The sequence below is a fragment of the Uloborus diversus genome, chromosome 10 (assembly GCF_026930045.1).
Source record: "Uloborus diversus isolate 005 chromosome 10, Udiv.v.3.1, whole genome shotgun sequence".
NCBI lineage: Eukaryota > Metazoa > Arthropoda > Arachnida > Araneae > Uloboridae > Uloborus > Uloborus diversus.
In genome coordinates this window covers 83,894,928-83,916,912 of record NC_072740.1, presented here as the reverse complement: position 1 = coordinate 83,916,912, position 21,985 = coordinate 83,894,928, and the positions used below count along the sequence as shown (strand labels likewise).

At 33.1% G+C, this 21,985-nt stretch overlaps 1 protein-coding gene across 1 annotated transcript in view; it reads right to left on the bottom strand.

The window, feature by feature from the left end:
• LOC129231459 (latrophilin Cirl-like) overlaps nt 1–21,985 on the bottom strand; it is a 384,954-nt gene that overhangs the window by 42,318 nt on the left and 320,651 nt on the right. The window contains exons 5-9 of the mRNA XM_054865781.1: nt 12,148–12,207; nt 6,763–6,946; nt 4,209–4,315; nt 558–815; nt 53–205 (exon numbers count right to left, since the gene is read on the bottom strand). Coding sequence (XP_054721756.1) covers nt 53–205; nt 558–815; nt 4,209–4,315; nt 6,763–6,946; nt 12,148–12,205 — 760 coding nt within the window. The 5' untranslated portion in view covers nt 12,206–12,207. The remainder of the gene's footprint in view (nt 1–52; nt 206–557; nt 816–4,208; nt 4,316–6,762; nt 6,947–12,147; nt 12,208–21,985) is intronic.

Below are 21,985 nucleotides of genomic sequence, written 5' to 3'. Positions count from 1 at the left end.
TTAAATGACTCGCGGATAATCGGGAGTTAACTATTTAAAAGCATGAACTTACCAAACGTGCCACCAGGGCACTTTTGAACAATTTCTGTTCCAGCTTCGGTCCATTCCCAACTTAAGTTTTTGGAATGTGTAGGAGGACAATAGTCATCCTTGTTGAATGCAGTCACACGGGGTGTAGTTTTTACAGTATGAGCTAAATGAAATCCTAAGAAAAGAAAAACGCATTTCGTATTATAATTATTATTGTTGCTATTATTCTTTTGTCTAAATGAGCAACAACATACTATTTAGTTTGTTGTCTACTTGTAAACATATTTTGTTTTTATCATTTAAATTAAACCAGAATAATTACAAGGTCACTAATTTTAACAATGATAGTCAACAGTGCAGGGATAGTGGTCATACATTTTTGGAGTCCTATGACGTGTATACGGGGGTAAAACAAGTACATTTTCTTCAGAGAGTCCAAATAGGGTACAAGTACCTTATACAGTCTGCATTTTTGAATTCATTAACTAAACTAATCAATAACAATAAAAATTAAAAAAAGTACTTACTAGGAGCTACTGTTGTAGTAGTTATCACAGAAGTTGGCGCTTTTGTCGACGTAGTAGTAGTAGTCGTCGTCGTCGTTGTGGACTTAGTAGTAGTCGACTTAATTGTTGCAGTTGTTTTGAAGAACCTTAATGGTGTTGTTGCAACTGTAGGCTTAGTAGATCGAGTGATAGGAATTATGACTGGAGGACGTGCAGTCGACGATGTGGTTGTCGTAGTAGTTCTCATGACAGATGAGTTAGAAAAGGTTGTCATGGATTCTACGGGAATAGCAATTATGTTTACACTGGCTGGAAAATAACAGAAACAAGGAAATTTTGCAATGCTAAAAATGGTTACTTATATCTGGCTTTTATATTTGAATTATATGCTTTAAACTTTCCCCTTTGACTTATGTTATCCATTATTACATGCAAGCTTCTCAGTCATACGCTACCGTATTTTATGATCAAAATTTTGGCTAAATATGGGAATTTCATAAGCATTTCCATTTATTTTCTATAATTTCAAAATGCTTACATGCGAACTATATTTGATTACATTCGCCAATCAATCTTCAATCAAGCATCAATCCACTAAACAAGACTGAACTAAAAATGTTCACGATTTCTATTCTAAGATTCGTTTAAAAATCGGCCAAACATGTATAACTATGATAAAACTAACATTTTTTACTAAGGAATTTTCTATTACATGCAAAACACTAATGCAAATAAAATTGAAACTGTTTCACTTTCTAATTTACTATAAAAAGTAATTATATACTCTTTGTTAAAAACAATCTCAATCAAAGAATTATATAAGACCTCTATTTTCGCAACCGTTAGCCCTAGATGCATATTTCCAATTGCAAAAATGGTCAAAATTAAAAGCAGAGTTTAGATATTGAAAGTTTGAAACGAAAAAGAAAATTAGAGGAAAAATATACGAAATTAACTTTTTATACGGACCCTCCGATGTTTCTAAATTTCAATGTTCAAACTTAAAATCTCTTTTTCTTTGTTTCTTTTTATGTATTCCATTTCAACTGTAGCTTTTAAAGAAAGATACTACAGTCAAATATCATCCTCATATATATAATAGCAAATGATCGAGTAACGCTCCTGACGTCATCGACAATGAAACTCGCTCCGAGGCATGATAATTTGATAATATTTTTTGGTAATGTTTGACATGCAGGGAAATGCTTTACTTTAACGAGGCTGAACTGAATCCCGTATTTCAACTGTTTTACTGGTAAGACTCATTATAGGAGAATGAAGAAACGGAAAAGTGGTCAACAACGAACGCTATCTACTGGAGTTTAGGGTTAATCCACTGGAATTAGGGTTAAAATTTCAACTATCAGAATATCACTAAACAGGCAATTGCTTCGCTCAAGTGTAGAAGCAATTTTCACTCGTCATACCTTGACGGGCGATTTTTAGTATAGTTGCATAATTAGCATCGCGTGAGAGCATATCTTTTGTGTTTTATGTCCCGTGAAAATGCATAAAATTACCCAGAAATAGATTGAGATCCAGACTATGGTAGCATTTACCGATTTCAGAGCCAATCAGCAGTCAAATTCACGTATAAATCTTCAAGCTGCAAAATTAATACCTCAAAAAATAAAATCCGCAAAATCCACACACATTTTTTTTTTGTGTGTGGACGTTTTGCAGCGCAATGCGTCAATAATCCTCTCAAATCAATGAGGCTCGACTTCCACAAACCAAAGAAAATAAAATATTCTAAGGGTCTCTTTGAATTCTTGCAATAAACATATTACATTAACTACACGGCAACATGATTAGAGGTGTCCAAAAATGACACCAAACATTTTATCAACATATTTTCCTCTCTTCATTTTTCGCCCCAAAGTGTCACATTTCACCTAACCTCCTCCTCTCCCGTTGTCACATATCACGCTATATATTGTACAAGTGAAGTAAAAAAATGCTTTTATTTCAACCAAACTGCCTGATGTTACGTTCCTTGTTACCCCCCCCCCCCCCCCCCCCGCGAAATAAACTGCCACACTTTCCCGAAGCCTCTCTCCCCTCAAAGCCAATCAGTTGCTAAAATTCTTTACAATTCATTTTGCTACAAAAAAAAAAAAAAAAGAAAATCTTTGGGGAGAAAACCCATGAACACTCGACTTCCATAACCATTCCTAATTCCGATCAATAAACAATTCAAATGTATCGCCCATGATATAGTATGGCTCTGATACATTATAGCTTGACCTTGACCAAGTTTGCTTCCTTTTGGAAATCAATGAAAGAGGGACGCGTTAATGGCGTGGATTTGAGCTTGAATACTTTCACATCACTATTGAGACAGTAATCCAACTCAGCTCAGAGCCAATTACTCTTCCCTATTACCAGAGGCGTGCGCAGAGCTTCAGTAATGGGGGTACCACTGCATTCAGGAGTCTGAGGGAGGGCAGCTACCACTCAACCCCTCCCCCTCCTTCAATGACGCTACTGCATCTTAAATAACTGTTTTAATTCTATTTGCTTTTTCTTCATGTTTATTTATTTTTTCCATTTTCTTTCTTTTTTCCATTGAGCTAAAGGGGGTACCGCGGTACCCCTGGTGACCCCACACTTATGCCCATTATCCCAAAAAGAAGTAAAATCTGACAATATCATGGTTCTAATTATCAGAGCCACACTGTATCAGAGCCAGAAAACACTGCAGAAGAACATTGTGTGGGTTTAGTAAAGTCGTGCTGCCGTTATGAACGCATACACACACATACTGCACCAACGAAATGAGTGTATGTTACCCTGAAAGACCGATATTGGAGAAATTCAACTTTCACCGATGATTTAAAGGAAAAATTCAGCCTTTCACTCATACTTTTAGTATGTGAATTTTCCGTCTAATGTCGACATTTACCAGATTTTGGAGTTTCATATAGATTTGGAGTGGCTTATACAATGCATACACACACACACATATATATATACATATATCAGTGGCGTACCTAGCATGGGTAACACCCGGGGCATTAACTTGTGGTGTAACCCTACCCGCCCCCCCATAACAAATGAAAAAAAAAAGCTTTAATCTTCTATGCAAAACGCAAAAACATGAAATTCATACAATTTTCGGAAACAACTACATTTGTGTAAAACGAAATTTTAAGTGGGCTAATGTACAAAAGAACAAATAAAAACTATGAAAGCTTTTAATATACATTGTCCTAGACACAAATGAGCAGGCCGTCAAGAGGTCAAAAATATAAGGAGGTGAATGAAATTGATGGCACCTGTATTATTTCAAACGTATCTCAAACACAAGGGAAGACAATGGGGTTCCGTTTTCTGGTATAAGAGGAAGTCACAACTAGGTTTAAGTATTGACAATATGAACCTAATCCTTAGTATAGTATTTACACCATGATGTGAAGCGGGAAAGATGGGGCGGGGGTTATCCCCGTGGAAAATTTTCAGATTTGTAGTCTTAAAAATGCATTTTAGCTTTATATTTTTCAAAAACTTGCAATTCCACTTTGCGTGTCCCCCTCCCTCACCAGACGGGTGACACCCGGGGTGGACCGCCCCCCGTAGCGACACCACTGTATGTATAGTTCTCGTTCTTAAGTCGTGAAAATTTAACAAAATTTATACATTGAATTTAAAAAAAAAAAGAAAAAAACTTACCTAAAACGCATTGGTATTGCACTTCCAGATATTTATATGTACCGGCGCAAGGATCACCAAAGATATCACTGGATGCACTCACGATACAGTTCGACATCAGATTACATCTAGGAACGAAATAGAAAGAAGTTCTTCATTAAATATCAGTCAATAGAAACTGCTCGGAGATAAATTTTTCATAGATGGCAAGCCGGCTCACAATAGAGCTTTGAATGATTTTCAAGGTTTCCTTTCATAGCGAAAGCTTTCCGATAAAAAGGGATGTCAAATTCTTTCAAGCGTCCAATAAAACGAAATTTCCGATTTCTTACTTTTCCTAAGTGTGTAAGGAGTATTTTCACGATTACTTTTCGCAGGAGCGGATGTATTCACTTTAATTATGCTTCAGAAGAAAAAGTTGCAATTTGTTCACACATTGTAACTCGGCTATTTCAGTCATGTAGAAATGAAAGGAACAATTTCAATGAATAAAAATTCTACGTCTGGGAAACTGTCCTGAGCTGCTGAGTAGTACCCTACAACTTTATATTCTTTTAAAATCAATATAACACCTCAGAACTTGCAGCATTTCTATGCATGTTTCATGTGCAATTTTTAAGCCAAGTTAGAGTCAAAAGAGTACTTTAAAGCATTTGAGCTCTAACCGAATATCGGAAAGCATTAAACTCGATGAAGAAACTGTATGCTGCAAGCATTCAGTTTTGCTAGCAGTGGAGGAAAAGTTTTATTTTTGTGAGTAAAACGGCTTTAAGTAATGAAAAAAAAAAAAAAAAAAAAAAACAGATGGATTTAAAAAACGTGGGCGATGTCTCTCCTAATTTCACTAAAATAAACCTATCAATATCATGTGGCACTCATTAGAAAAAAAAAATCTGAATTTTAAAATTTTTTACGAAGATTTGTGTTTAGCGTTAGTATTTGTGGTTTTCAATTTGTGGCTTGATTTTTGCTTCAGTAGCAATTTGAACGATTAAAAGTTGTTATGTATATTACGGATGTGGTCCACTTTTTTTTGCCACTAGTTTTTGTTAGTGTAAAAAATCAAAGTTTTTTTTTCTTGAATAGATGTTTTTTTCTTTCTCTCTCTCCCCCCGGTCCTCCATTTTTTTTTTTTTTTTGTTTGTTTTTTGTTTCATTTTTTTTTTCCTGCATAAAGTAAGAATTCCGATTTGAATCCAATATAAAAAGTGTCAACAGTGTATATACTGTTTCAAGTTTTCTTATGTTATTGAAATTAATTTTTTGCATCATCACTGTGTTTTAGATTTATTTAAAGCAACGGTAAATAAAATTTCCTTCTAGATTGTGAATAAAAAAATCAATTTGCTAATATGAAATCCAAAACAATCTGAAAAAAGCTACATAATGTTTGACTCTCATTTATTCACAATAATAAATAAATCGTCAACAATTTACTTCAAGTAGGAGAAAATGGATATGTTCCGGACAAATTCGAGTTCTCGCAATCGATGAATGTTGCTAGATTTTTGAAACATTGCTTTTATTATTTTTTTTTTATTTATAAAAAAACGTTCTTTATATTTTCGAATTTCTGCGCAACTTAGAAGATTAATCCTTGTTACTTAAAGAGACAATTTTGCATAAACTTCAGTATCTCTTTCCAGATTACCTAACCACTTTAAATACACAAAAAAAAAAAAACACTAATAACGCGAATATTTAAAGATATAAGACTATGAGTAAGAAATGGAAGCAGTTGTCTTATCAAAAAATAAAACATACTATTAAACCATCGTAAAATTAAAATTATATACAGTAACACCTCGTTATATCGCGTTTGTAGAGAGACAGAAAAAAAGCGATATATTCGAAAACGTGATATAACCGAGGTCACAAAAAGTAACGATTAAATTAACGTATAAATTACTGACAAATGCATCCACAAAATATATTTGTTTATTATAATATTTGTACGAATTTCTTAACAAAAACTAAAGAAAATTATTCTACCAATTTTTCTTTTAATGTAAAAAAATAACTGAAAATATTTGTATTGTTTTATGATAGAAGGCGAATGGAAAGTAGCATCCAAACTGCACCAAGTTAATGATATGGAAAATGTGTCAGTTTTTCTCATTGCTTAAAAAAAAGAACTACTTTTTGGGAAATGTAACATTTTTCTTTTCTGTGATGTTAAACATAAAGCATAATTTTCGTAAAAGAATTTTTGGGAGTCAAAGAAAAAACACGATATATTCGAATGAACGATATAACGAGGAGCGATGTAGTGAAGGGTTACTACATTATTTAAAAGCAGACTAAATGCAAAAGTGGGGGATGAACCAGGGCGTCTCGATGGGAGGTCAGGGGAGGTCACTGTGACTTCCGAAAAATTTCCTTACTCGGCAAGTTTTGTCTGAGGACACGGCAAAATCATCATCATTCGGTAGAATTTGCAGTTCGATTCGGCAAATTGGGACTGTCCGCCCTCCCAAAAAATTTAAATTCGGGGCACCCCTGCGTGAACCCTTTAGAATCAAATAAATTTCGTCAGAAACATTTCAATAGAAAACAAATTCACAGTTCCACTTACCTCTCACGAATAACAATATAGGAAAGGTGGGCAGTGCAATCCACACTCCAATCCAAATTGCCATGCTCGTTGCAGATACTGATGCTGAACCGGCCATAGTTGGCTCTTATGAGATGAATCAGATATCCTTCGTCGCACGTAATGTGCAATTGAGTGCCTTCGCATGCGTACACCGTCCGATAATCTAAGACAGAAAACAGCCATCAATAAAGGTTCATCTCCAGGAAACTACTCAGCGCTGATGGTGGCGCTTACACGGAGAAATAAATGCCCTTTAACTCCGTGACTAATGTCCGAGGAATACAGGAATTTAGAGGGAGGAAAGATTTAGGTTGGACAAATGCGGAAGGAAGTCAGAGAGAAATTCCTTGGATATTCTGCTCTGAAGTTAACTATATTGCGGGTGTAGTTTTTAAAACTTTTTTTATGTGTCGCTAAAAGGAATATTTTTTCTTTTCAAAATTCTTTTCCATTAGCTCAGCATCGAAAAATCAAGCATTGGTAAATATTGTCATATTTTGCATACTCATTTATAAAATTACATGCACAATATCAATATTATCAGTTTTTTTTATAAGTAAATATTAATTTTATAAAACATGTAACGTGTGTGACAACTGAAATCCTCAGCTGTGTTGATACGTAAAATACGTCAATGTTATGATCAGATATTCAGAAGTAAAAATGACGACAAAATTATTTTTCTTCATTTTTACTGGACATTGAAAACAGACCATTTTTTCATAATTTATGGATATAATTAGGTTTTACAGTAAACTCACTTAGTAACTTGCAATGGGTACTTTTACAGTAAATGTAAGAGAGCATTTAACATGATACTATGCACTAATTTTTTCTTGATACTGTAGTTGAGCAAACCTAACCTGGCAGCGTCATAGTGCTGTGATTAGGATCTACGTAGCCTTCACAATGCTACAAGGTTAGGTTTTTACCCCCAACTATAGAAGATTTGGTTCTAACCCCCCCCCCCCCCAAAAAAAAAAGAAAAAAAAATCAACTTTCAAACCCATAAATACTTGTTCATTTAATTCTCCTTAAAAAAAAAAAAAAAAAAAATGCCAGGAAACCGAAAAAGGCAAAATGCATTTTACTCATACGCTAAATGTTACCAGCAGAGATATTTTTAATTTTAAACATTTAATGCATCTACAAAAGTATAAAAAGCATTGAAAATTGAAAATGCGCTTCAAAAGTTTAGTCCAGCGTATTTTAACCTTTTTGTAATTTCAAATAAAATCTATCCCCATGGAAACTGAAATAAAAAAAGAAAAAACAGGAATTAAAAAAATATGTTTTAATGTTCGTTATTTTTGTGTGTCAAGAATTATACATGTTCTATATGTTAAAAATAGTACACATCTCATACAAAACACCCTCTTCTTTCCTTCCCCTTTCCCATTTCATCTTCATAAAGTTATTTTTTTTATGGAATTGATTCATTTCCCTAAAAAATGCCAAAAAGTATTTTCAGGTCTTGGAAAAAAAAAAAAAAACTACCTTTAGTCTCTTTAGTGGCTGCTTTTACATGAAGAATCGTTAGCCACAGTAACATTGATATCAATAACAATTCTAGTAAAATGAAAAATTGAAGCTATTTTAGATTACTGTTTTTAAATGGTTAAAAAAGGATGGATAAGCAATTACAGAAGCTGTCGTTGATTTTTTCTTTTCGCCTAGATGAAAGAAATTAACTTGTCCGATACTTTGGAATCAACCAAAAAACATCTTAAAAGTTTTGATGCTTAGTTGTTGAAGATCTTAAAATAATTTAACAAAGGAGAAAACTTGAGTATAATGGTAACGATAATGCCAGTAGCGATCGTTGATGATATTAAACTTATTTGAGCGAAGGAGAAAACTTTCGTATCACGTCAATGAAAACTAGCAATCTTAAGTGCAATCTTAAGTGCAACACATAATCGGAAAATTTTAGTACATATTAATGCGAAATGAAACGAAGAGAATGAAATTACTGTGAATGGAAAATAAATCAAGTTAATAATGATGAAAAAAATATTTATTTACGATTATGCTTTTTTACGTCCAGTACCAACAGTCCGGGCATAGATTAGTTGGGATATTTATGAGTCAACCGGCCGGAAATTAGCTCGTACATTTGCTAACTGAGCCCAATTAACAAACATTCGGGTTTGCCGGGGACTGGGTTTGATTTTTTCTTTTTTTTTTTTTTTTTGTCATGAGTAAGTCTATGATTCTCATATACATATATTGTAGTTTCATTTACAGCGGAATTTCTCACAAATTCGTTATTTAACAAAAATAAAAAGCCATGCTCACTAGTTGAAACTATTTTTCTATTAAAACTAATCAATAACAACAAATAATCAACAAACAATTTTCCAATACAACTTTTAATGTACATGAAATTAAACGTATGTCTTTATCCACAAACTTTAATTTGCAAGGTGAATGAAATTATTGACACCATAGAGCTGTACATACTTTTAAAACTAGGAGTACCACACAGCGCTGGGGAACTAGGCACTTAGATTTTCCCTGATACTGGGGGTTTTGAGTGCTCCCCCAGAAATATTTTTTGATGAATTAAGCATGGACCACTTGGAATATGAAATAAATAGACTAAAAACGCAAACACCTAACCGGGTTCCGATTTTCTGTTTTTTTTTTGGGGGGGGGGGTAATGGAGCACCAGAGCACCAAGATACGCTTGAATGCACTTGCATTTGATAATGTAATATTTTTATGTCGTCAGTGTCAAAAGTTTTATGTGTTTAATAAATGAAACGCTCGTTTTGGAAGCATTTGATAACAAAAACACCAAGAAAAAGGAAGATGAATAGAGGATGTTTTAAACGACATATCTGACATTTATGAAATCCCTCCAACCGAAAGCAAGTATGTCACAGATCGTCCGATCTGTTTGAAAAGATTGCATGGGAAGCTTTGGGTTCATTAAGAGATATCTTTCTTGTTAATTTTCTTCCTAGCTAGCCTCAGCTAATAAAGAAAAAACGTAAAGCAATATTTACTTGTTAAAAAAACATTTCAGCCCTGATAAAATTTAGCCCAAATTATTTTAATGAATAAAACGAAATATATAGCATACAGGGTAAAATGTACTTTTTGATGAATTATTAATAAAGGATATTACTCAGTCTTTTAATGACATAAAGTAAAAACACCAGTAGTCCGCTATTTAAGAGTTCGATTGTTGGTTTGTGGTAACCAATAAATTTCAGGGATCAATACAACAACGGGAAAATGGTATAATTTTAGGCTATACTTTTCTGATAGTCATTATCCTACTTGTTTCAGAAGTAACAGCATCTTTATTTTTAAAACCTAGCAATTTTCAATACGAGAAAATGCTCTAGCAGTCGGCAATAGAAATTCAGTGCTCGGCCATGTATGAACCCAGTAGTCGGCCGTTTCATTTTCATTACTCTTATGGGGTATGAGTGAATAAATTAAAAAAAAAATAATAATGCGAAACTTAGAGCACATCATTGTATTTACAAAATTAATTATTCCAGTAATTACGAAGGAATTCTGCATTCTTAATGTATTCGTAACGTTTATTTTTATATTATTTTTCAAATTGCAACCAGTAATGTACATGTAATACAATGTCACATGTAATACATATTTTATCATTACCTTATAAATCACTTACTAAAATATCATATACTGTGAGAAAGTAGAAATGTAAAGAATTTAAAAAACCCGGGTTTAATAGTTTTCTTTTTTGGAAAAGAGATTATAAAAAACTTCCAAAACATGAGAATTTGGATTCCTCTCCTCCCCCCGGGAAAAAGTTTATTGCATTTCATGTTGCATATCATGCTAACATATAGACCGAAATAAAGGAGTTGATAGAATTTATGACCGAAAAAGAGCGAATTAATGCCCAATATTATTGGCACTTGACGGTTTCATGTTCATTAGACGAAACTTCAACATACGGAACGCTAAAACTGTAGTTCTGGAAATAATTTCACCTCAAAACAGTCAGCCTTTACAGCCAGTAATAAATCAAACATTTCTCTACACTATTCAAGTTGAATAAAATATCGTTTCTGCTTAGCAATATTTTTGACGAAATGAAGGAGGAAAAAAAAACTTTTTATCCATATCCCAAAAAGTTCCTTGTTTTAAGCACACACGTGGTGCATAATTTTTAACTTACGACAAAATTTTGATCCTTCTCCTTCCCAGTTTTTATGAAGCGCTCAATCAATTTGCATTTCGGAAAAGCATTTTGAAGCGCCGTGTTAACTCACCATTCCCGGTGAAACGATTAAGATAACGTTTCCGATTTTGAGAAAAATCCATGAGACAGAAGTCGTTCAGGAAAGTTATGAGTAAAAATCTGAACTGTTAAATGATAAGGCGGTTCTTTATTGGAAACAATTTACACTTGACATCATTTTTCATATGCTCAAGCCGTTACTGTCAACAATGCAAGCCGTTTATTTCGTTCAAGTTGTGGATAGAAGTCTTAATCCAGGTCTACCCTTGCTATCTTAAATGCGGAAATTATCCTACAAATTCCCTAAAGCCCCAAATTTTATGCTAACACTCTACGCAATACTTTTTTTTAACATACGATAAAAGTTTGTTTTCTTCTAGTAAAATCAAACTTAAAAGCTTCCTTTAGGGTACAAGATTTTTCTTTTTCTCAGTTTACAAAACGATAAAGCAGTTTTTCTAAAAATTTGCATTTGGCTGCGTTTTATAAATCGATCGTACGCAGGAAATAAATCTTTTTTACATAAGTTTTATGCATGCCTCTTTCTTTCAAAACCAATTCAACTTCTTCTGGTAGTATAAGGATTTGTGCGAACACTCTGAACAATAGATAGGATGCTTTTGATTCAGGAAAAGTTTTAAGCAATTGGTTAGAGTTTGCATTTGTATTTCATTGCTTTGACAGTATATTCTGATATTTATTTAGAATTTTGATATTTTTCCCTTCCACTTTTATCGTCCAGTTTAAGGATGTGAATAAAAGAAGAGATTCAATGCTTCCGAAAAGATTGAAAAACTATAGTAATACGAAAATTTCTGCATAAGAAATCCTAGAGCATTCATTCTATATTAAATGCATTCAATTCACCTTTCTTACAAGCCATGAAATGATAAATTAATAAATTATGCGATTAACTTTTCATACGGATATAAGCCGGAAACGAGATATAAGTCTATACCTAAATGATGAATTTCTGATTCTTTAACAACATTCAGAGATTTTTACCAAATTAGTTGGTATTTTATTACATTTATTGTTTATAATACTCAAGTCAACTGCTCTAAAAATGAGTTCTGCAGACTATTATTAATTGATATGAATACTTATAATGCAAATAAAATAGAGTTTCTCACCCGATTTCTTGGCGGTTGCGGTTGTAAAAAGCAACGCCAACAGCACCCATACGATCATCTCTGAAAAACAAAATTTAAGATTTCAACATAAATATACTTTTTCATTAAAAAATAAATGAACAAGTTTACATCTGGTATTCTTTGAAATATTGAAAAAAAAATAATAATAATAACGCAATCTTAGTTAAACATGATTTTTAAAAATGAACATACATTTATTATAAACCCATACAGTTGAACTGCAGTCGATACTTATCAAAATTTATCTACTGCCGTCTGCACATCATCTTGTTTAAGAAGCAATCATTACGAAAAGTCGTCAAGACTTGATGTGATTAATTGTTAATTAAATGTTTTAACATTCACATTAGTAAAGTAAGACAAAACAACGTAAGCAGAAGCACAAATTTGTAAATTTACAAATTTGTGCTTCTGCTTACGTTGTTTTGTCTTACTTTACTGTTCAGCACAAAGGTATTTATTTATTTTATTCACATTAGTACTTATTTCTTTGACGATCAATTGAGATGACGATCAAGTCTTATTTATCCTTTACCAATTTTTATTTGATGGCGATCAAATAACACAGAATTAGCAAATAGCACAGAAATTTTGGGGCCCGTCACAAATTACTTTTACGAGCCCCTCTTCATATTGCTTACACCTACGCTTCTCTCTATATATTTCACCCCTCATTTAAGAAATCTTGTGCCCCCTTCAGGTTCGGGCCAAAAAGAGTCCTTTCTCCCCCTTGTGCACGTCCCTGCTACTAAACTGTAAATACAATATTGCGATACTTTTTAGAAATGATTAAAGAAATATGTTGAGGGTTAAGGCAAAACATGTGATTAAATTTAAAAAAAAAAAAAAAAAAAAAGATAACAATAAATAAAGAAAGTAACAATCTTACTTAACTATCTTAACCACTTTCTTAAACATAATTAAAGTAGCAAGAAATTTGCAGTATCTAGAAATTGTTCACAAGTTTGATATACCTGGTACTTTAAGAATAGAAAAAAGCAAAATGTACATTTTGTTTAAAACTAAAACGAATTACAAATCATGTAACAATTTATTTAATTTAACAGTGAGAACACTTTTTACTGAAAATAAGATCGATTCTTAAATTAGTTTTTGCTGCAGAAGATAACGCTTGAGTGTACTTTCAAGACTTTTTTTTTTTTCACGTAAATGAACTAACATTTGCTTAAATTTCAGAGGTCAAGTTCAATGCATTTATTTCCGTTTAATGGATCAGAAAATTTCATTTTTCAGTTTTTAGCTTACTGGCCCTTTTTTGCCACGTTTCCCGCAAACGTAAAAATCGCTCTCGTAGCAACCATTGACATGTTGAAAATTAAATAATTAAAATAAAGTTAACGGATTTGTTTTTTTTTTAACTTTGATTTTTAACTTAAATGTTAAAAATCATTCAAATTTGACTTTAACATCTCAACTGCCAGATCAAATTTTTCATAAAAAAAAAAAAAGGCATTAAAAGAAGGGAAAACGAATCGGACAATTCGTCTCTCAGAGATCAGAGTTGAGCTGCTAAGTAAATCAACCTACGATAGGTAAGGCAGAAAAAAAGATAAACAAAAAATTAAAATAAAAAAAAATAAGTTTGAATTTTAAGATCTTGAATTCTAATTATGTTTTTCATAATCACGATGTGCGATAGGCCCCTACTCGTTGGATTTCTTGTTTCTACGAATGGTTTTTATCGCAACCATTGAATTCAAGACGTCAAAATTCAAATGAATGCCAGGGGCTGGATGCTGGACGTTTTGTTCTGGATACTGTTTTCAAGTAAAAAGGATTGTGTAAAGTCGAGAAGGTCGTTTATAAATAATTCGATTCCGAGGTAGAATCACGCCACAGCCCAGAAAAAGGGAAATGATCATGGAGACCCGTGAACCAGAGGACATGGACGCCACTACGGAGGAGGTGGGACATGCTCGTGGAGGCCCGTGCACCAGAGGAGTTTACATGATAAGAATAGAAAATAAAATCAAAGGACATCAACTACTGTCAAATAAAAACAATAAGCAATCGCAATTGCTTAAAAAAAAAAAACGGAGGTAAAGGCGATACTTTCTCGCTATCCGGACTAAACACAGAAATATCACTAAGCGTTTGGCAAATTCAAAGCATATAAAAATATGTATTTAAAATATGAAAAAAAAAAACAAAAAGATAATAATAATTTGAATTCTTAAGTTGTGTGTATGCACGTAGGCATGTGTAGATGCACGTAGGCATGTATGTATGCACGTAGACGTGTGTGTATGTGTGAAAAGACGCGTGCGTGTGTGTATGACATGGACACCACCGCTCAAAAGCGGATTCCGGGGGACAGTGCTCAGGACCAGAGGATGCAGAGGCCGGTGGGCGGTGGTGCTGCAGAGGCCCCTGGTCCAAGCTGAAAAAGGAACCGGACATCAAAGACGGTCAAGTGAGAACAATAAGCAATCGTGATTGCTCAACAATTAAGATACGGTTAAATTGTAAAAGAGATTGTCATAAGGACTTATGGCGAGTTTCCCAAAACATTTTGGCGACCAGTCTATCCAAAACAGAAACGCACCAACTCCCCCAACTAATACATACTAAACTAATACCACCAATTCAGAGGTATATTTTTAAAATCCAATTTCCCAGAGCAACTAATAAGAATTGGTGTAGTGATGAGCTCTTTTCATGTTAAGCATAAATATTTGAGGACCATTTTGAAACCAAGAATTTAGAAGCGGGTAGTATATGCATATTTTAAACGGAATATGGAATACATTATCGTGCACTTTGATAGTAGACTTGAACAGAATTTTAATGTTCCAAAGTCCTCAAAACAAAACAAGTTATTTCTTATTTTAAAGCTAAAAACAAAATATGTTTGAGGAAAAGAATAGAACGAATTGAAAAAAAAAAAAAAAAAAAAGAAAGGAAGACTGGAAAGAAAATGGAAATTGACACGTGACAATTTTTCTGAGCGCCGCCGGAGAATTACATCCCTGTGTGGCATTCCGAATCATAATTTTCAACCTAAGTTTTTGAGTAGTTTTGCAGAATTTTTGCTGAGAATTAGATTGTTCAGTGATCAAGTTTGGGGTCAATAGTAATACTTCACTCAATCTAAAATGTCTCGCATACCCCTTCGTTTCAAAAGTATTGAACTACTCAATTACTGAGTTAAAAGAGTTTTATTTATATGCATTATGAAAGTGTGCAGTAAAATTGTGATTTTTTAAATTAAATAATCGCATAATCTGCACTTGAAGTAATACACTATGTAAACATAATTAATGGCTAACTTCTCAGCCCTGAAAATTTTATACTTAAGACAATAAGCAAAATTTATCAAGGTATATTTTTGCGTAATTAATAAATAAAGTGTTAGTACTTGTGCCGGTAAAATCTAGGAAAAAATATCAGATAGTCAAGTTTCATTTTAACTCGTTTTAAAAGTGTGCAGTAAAATTGTGATAATCGCATAATCCATACTTGAAATAACAAATTATGTGAACATAATCAATCGCCAACTCCTCAACCCTGAAAACATTATAATTAGAAAAAAAATAGCATTTTTAAATAGCAAAATTTATTGAAGTATATTTTTGTAAAAGGAATATAGTGTTAATACTTGCGCCGGTAAAATTATGTTAAAAAAACTCAGATAATAAAAGAAAACATTTGTAATTCCTATCAAACATATATTACTGCGAAGGTTTTTTTTTAATTTATTTATTTAAGGAGTATTTCCAAAAGATTATTATTCTTTTAGCTTTATTAGTTTTGATAAAAAAGATTTTACACCGAACGTTTGAAAATATAAGTATAACTTTCTACTTGTTTCGAAAATCATAAAAAATAGCATTTTTGGTTACGTAATTACACTTGAACAAGGAAGAGTAATTGAGAATTGTTTTTTGCAAATTATATTCACCCTTCAGACATTTCTTTAATATCATGTGTTCTTGCGATTCAAAATAACATAAATATCATATCGAGGTTGTTTTAAGCACGAAAAATTAAATTATTCAAAAAGGAAGAAAAGGTAATGACGATTTCCACGTTTCTTCAATTTGAACAAAAACATGACTTTTGTTATAAAGTTTAGAAGTGAAAAAGCTTATAGGGGACGCTATTTGTGGACGATTTATGTATTTGTTATATTGCTTTACCGTGCGGGTTGCCTGAATAACGGAGATTTCTCCCCTTCACGACTCCACACAAGACACGAAAAACAAGAAAATGCAAATATAAACTCGTGGAAACTAATTTAGGAGTTCGGTTGATGCATTTTTATCCACCATTGACATTCATGCTGTGTGCTTTTTTCACTTCCTCAGAAAGAAAAAAAAAAGTAATTTTATTTTTAAGTGTATTTTGGTTTTCATTTGTACTTGGTGGTTCTTCACTACTAAATATATTTTTCTTTTTCTGTTTTGGCATCTTAGAAAAGACCTAAATACAATTTTTGAAACCAATCGACAGCACCAGCAGTCAGATTTATCTATTAAGAGTTGGGGGGGGGGGCTGTTCGCTACAAGCCAGAACTTTTGTCGGGAGGGGGGGGGGTAATAAACAAGTATAAGTTGTTAACCTTAAAACTTTTTCACACTGCCCGCAAAATGTAAAAAATAAATAAATAAAACTCTAAAAATCCTTTCAAATGACCTTCAAATAAAAACTAAAGCCCTTCAAATTTTGATAAGGAAAAGTTTCTTATAGCTTTAAATTATAAAAACTTATCAAAACTATTAATTTAATACGAAAAACATGTAGAAGAAATAGGGGAGATAAGACACGCTTTTTTTTTTAAATATATTTGTTAAGCTTACAAAAACAAATATTTTGAAGAACTTTAATGTTTTCTTATTAAGTTTTCCTTTATTTATATGTTAAAAATATAAATTTTTTTTTTTTTAAATTTAAAAAAAATAGTCTAATTATTCTAAATATTTACGATTGCATCAAACCTTCCCATAGCTGGGGATGATTGATACACTTGCAAAGGAGCCTTGATATAATGCCGTATTAATTGTAAAAAACAATACGGAGAGTGCACTTAACAGTTCTTAGCATACTGTAAAAATATACATATATTTTAAATTCCACACTGATATATCAAAAATTTTTACTACAAAAAAAGTTTAAAGGAGTTTTACATTAAAAAATTATATATATTTTTTTTTTCAAAAGAAAGCATATTGATACAAATATTGATACATTAATAAAATAGGTTAGGTTTCGAGAGTGTTTAAATCTGTAATTCTTTCTTTCCTCGCTATACCGTTGCTCGCTCAACAGAATAACTTTATAATGACCCAAAATTGACGCATTCAATTGTATCACTACGAAACGTATTTATTTTTAGAGTAATGGTGTAAGGTAGATGCGGGTATTAAGGCCTGTCGGGTAATAAGGCCTAAACAGTGAAAATATAATTTAAAATGGTTGTAGCCGCTCAAAAACGCTATCGTAGATAGTTTACACTCCCAGATGGCACCTCAAACTGGTCGCAACGCCATGCTCAGTTGTTTTGACCAGCGAGCCCAAATTCATTTTCACGGAACGCTTGTAAGACACGAATAATAAAAAATCGTCAGATTGAAATGTAAGTGATTTTTGCAATATCATACTTTTATGCGTAGTTTTGCGCTACAGTTATCTGTCTTGAATGCTTCTATCGATATTTCATGTCTGAGTGAAATAATATGATCGAATTATTGTACTTTTTTGTATTTTTTTAAATTTGACGTCAGCGGCTAATAAGGCCTACGAAAGTTGACCATAGGCCTTATTATACTCTTTTTTTTGTAACGTAGTTTTTCAGCTGTGCATCTTATTTTGAACCTTTCTCAACATGGTATGAGTGTTTATTAGTAATTGCGGCTGTTTACGACTTAGTTCATTCTTATTTTAGTGCCTATATCACGATGCCCCCCAAACGAGCACTGTGATCTGATAATGACTTAGTGTCGGCTGTCCAAGCAGTAAGAAGAGGTATGCTCAGCTCATATAAAGCTCATATATGCTCAGCAGCTGTGAGGTATACTGTTCCCAGGAGAACCATTAGAAACCATCTCCAGACCGGAAGTTTGAAAAAAACACTTGGTAGAAAATCTATTCTTAGTGATGACCAGGAAGCTGATCTTGTCATCAGAATTTTGAGGTTTGCTGAAGTAGGATTGCCTGTGACACCACATATTCTCCGACGCTTGGTTTATAAATTTTGTGAGCTCAATAACATAACGCATAATTTTAATAAACTTGCTAAAGCTGCTGGTAAAGATTGGTTTAAAGCATTTATGAAAAGACATCCGGAAATATATAGACGAAAAGCTCAATTTATGAACCCGGCCAGAGCTCAAAAGCTTAACAAATTTATCGTTAATGATCACTTTAACAGACTGAATGAAATTTATAATAATCTGGAGTTGAGAAGTCATCCTGAAAGAATATACAACATGGATGAGAAAGGCTGCCGTCTCACAATTCACCACCAGCAGACTGTTTTGTCAAAGAAGGGGACTAAAAGAGTGCATTTACAGTCTTCGGAACACGCCAAAAGTGTCACAATAGCTGGATGTGTAAATGCACTTGGTACTGCTATACCACCAATGATAATATTTAAAGACAAACGGTTGAAGGCAGAATTATATGAAAATTTGCCACCGGGTTCTTTGGTAGAAAAATCTACAAAGGGTAATATGACTAATGAACTTTTTACAGAATTTCTAAAACACCTATCTAGATTTAAAAGTGCAGGAAAGTCCCTTTTAATATTTGATGGAGCGGCTTGTCACCTAGACTTAACAATCGTTGAAGTCGCCGATTCTCTCGATATATCATTATACTGTTTACCTTCGAACACCACTCATGAACTCCAACCCCTTGATAAAGCCATCTATCGATCATTTGAACACCACTGGGATGCAGAAGTTTTATCATTTATGGAACAAAACCCAGACAAAAAGCTCACCAAGGCACGGTTTAATGTTATTCTTTCAATGTCTGGTCTAAATGCATGACACATAGTAACATTACAAGCGGCTTTAAAGCCACTGGTTTGTATCCATTGAATCCATAGGCTATTTCAGAAACAGCTTTTGCTCCGTCTGTATTAACAGAAATTCCAGCTCTCGAAGCTGACAAATTTCAAGAAAATATTTGCAACCTCGCACCTCCCTCACGCCAATAGCCCCAAGGCCTTCCACATCGACAGCACAAGATGAAATAATTAATAGTACCCCAAACAAACCTCCTGGAACGACGTACGGCATGGTTTACGGTTCTAGTTCGGACGATGAAGAGGATAATGTACCACTAGCTCAACTAAAAAAAAGCATTTCAGGAACTTATGCGTACTCCATTCAAAAATACTGAAAAAAACATCAATTTTAAGAAGAAAATCTATTAATTATCAAGGAATTAAAGTCACCAAAGAACTGTCTGAAGAATATAGAAAAGAGAAAAAAGCAAAAAAATGACGTCAACCCTCAAAGAAAGACGATAAAAAAAAATAACCAAAAAAAAAGATGCTAGTTGGTACTGTCACGCTTGTGAGGAGGATAAAATGATTGACATGAGGCCCTGTTCAAAATGCAACAGGTGGTATCATGAGCAATGCGTCGGTTTGACAGCCGATGACGAAGATATTTTTGAGTGCCCTAACGGCTGTTTTTTTTTTTTTGTTATTTTGAAGATTTTCAGCATGAGTAATGCTTAAGGATATTACAAATGATCTCAATTACCAATGTTAATAGCTTATTTTGATTATTTACGAGTGTTAAAATATTAGGCCTTATTACCCTACCGTAGTATAATAAGGCCTAATTGCAAGGTTTTTTCAAATAATTAATTTTATGTTTGTTTTCGGCAAGAAAGGCCGTTTTTTTGTTATTTTTGTGTAGTAATTGAATGATACTTTATTTAAATTTGCAATTTGCTGATTCGGATCCTTTTCTTTCCATTTTATTCCAAATCTCCCTTAGGTAGGCCTTATTACCCGCACCTACCTTATAATGTACTCTACACGAAGGTAGAACAGTGATTTTATATGTGATCTAGCGATCCTTCATTTAGCTTGTAACTTCTATTTTATTTAACGTTCCTAATTTCTTTTACACAATTTATTACAAAAGTGAAAGGCATAAATTCAAACAGCTACACATTATTTGGCCAGTCCAGTGACTGATGTCCAAAAATAAGGTCAAGTAGAGACCCAAAAATGAGCCATGAGGGGCGTTGCACAATTCACACCAGCGAATAAAGGACTGCAACATTTAAGACTGGAATGCGACCCTTGATTTCATAGTAAATACCGTTCATCTTGATGGGTAAAAGTACTTGTTTAGAAAATTATTTTGCAATACTTTCCTTGCATTTTTTTAAATAATGATAAGAAAAGAGGTAAATAATTACTGACAAAATAATGAACTTTAAGAGTATTACACATTTCGGTGAGGAAATCACACAGAAATACATGACTAATAACTTATATAAGCAATAATCTTACATAAACTGAAAAACTGCACACAAACCTCTTTTTGTGCGGTCTTTTTTTGTGCGATATATATATATATATATATATATATATATATATATATATATATATATATATATATATATATATATATATATATATATAGTCCCTATCCACTGCATAAAAAGAGGCTTGGGTGTATTCGGTACAGCACTTTTGTTACTGAACTTTTCTTTTTTATTTCTTTAAAAAAAAAGCCATCATTTCCCATTTGTATCACAATATATTACCTGAATAAGGTAAAAACTCCTACATTAATAAAATAGACAATTGTTGAGGCAAATGAATGCGGTTAAATATAAGACTTAAAAGTATTATTTTCGTTTCATTAAAACATTTTCCTCCAGCAACGTTTTCAGTACTAAGCACATTAAGGTAGAAAAAAACCCTTTTTTCCACACCATTCAGCTTAACCTCATCTTCACCAAATGTTCTAGAACTTTTTAAGCAAGCAGCTTAAAAGGAAAATCGTTTCCAACAACAAGGGGAAAAAAAGGAGACGAGAGAGAAAGATTAAATAGCCGAGCCATTCTCATAAATATTCGGCAAAACTTTGAGAAGGTGTCGAATTAGACTGGTGAGGCACACAATGCAATCGCCTAACTCTTTTCAAAGTAGGGATCATCGATTTATTCTATATAAATCTAGGGAAATCTTTTTGAGGAAGCTTTTGAAAAGCGTTTTTCACCCTCTTTGGGTTGAAAGATGAAGAGGCTTATTATGCGCTCAACATCTATTTCACTTTCGCAGAAAATCGAAGAATTTCTTCCCTGCTTCTTCACAGAGAAAAGAAGAAATTTCAAAGAATATGGCATTATTAGCTCGTTTTACGGAAATTATTACTGCAAGTTATTTTAAAGATCCATTTGTATTTCTGTTAAACTCTAAATACCCCAGGTATCACACGTAACGTTAATGGTTTCATAAACGTTTTAAAATGGTGTTTACAACGTTGACAACCATTTTAAAACGCGTATGAAACGAAGTAAAGTATCTGAGAAGAACACTTTTGTTACAGTGACTCAGGATAATTTTAAGCCACAACTTCTCTATTTTTAACTGATCCTTCCATCTTTTAATTTTTAATGTAAAATGGAAGAAAAACTCCGTATAACAGTGTGTCCAATCTTATCTTACCCGAGGGTCGTACCTTATATTAAGCAGGGGCGGATCTGGAGGGGGGCCATGGGGGCCATGGCCCCTACCAAAGCCTTGTGATTGTAGGAATTTTTTTTAAGAAAAAAAAGAAAAAAAATATTATGAGAAGATAACAAAATTTAACACATGTGT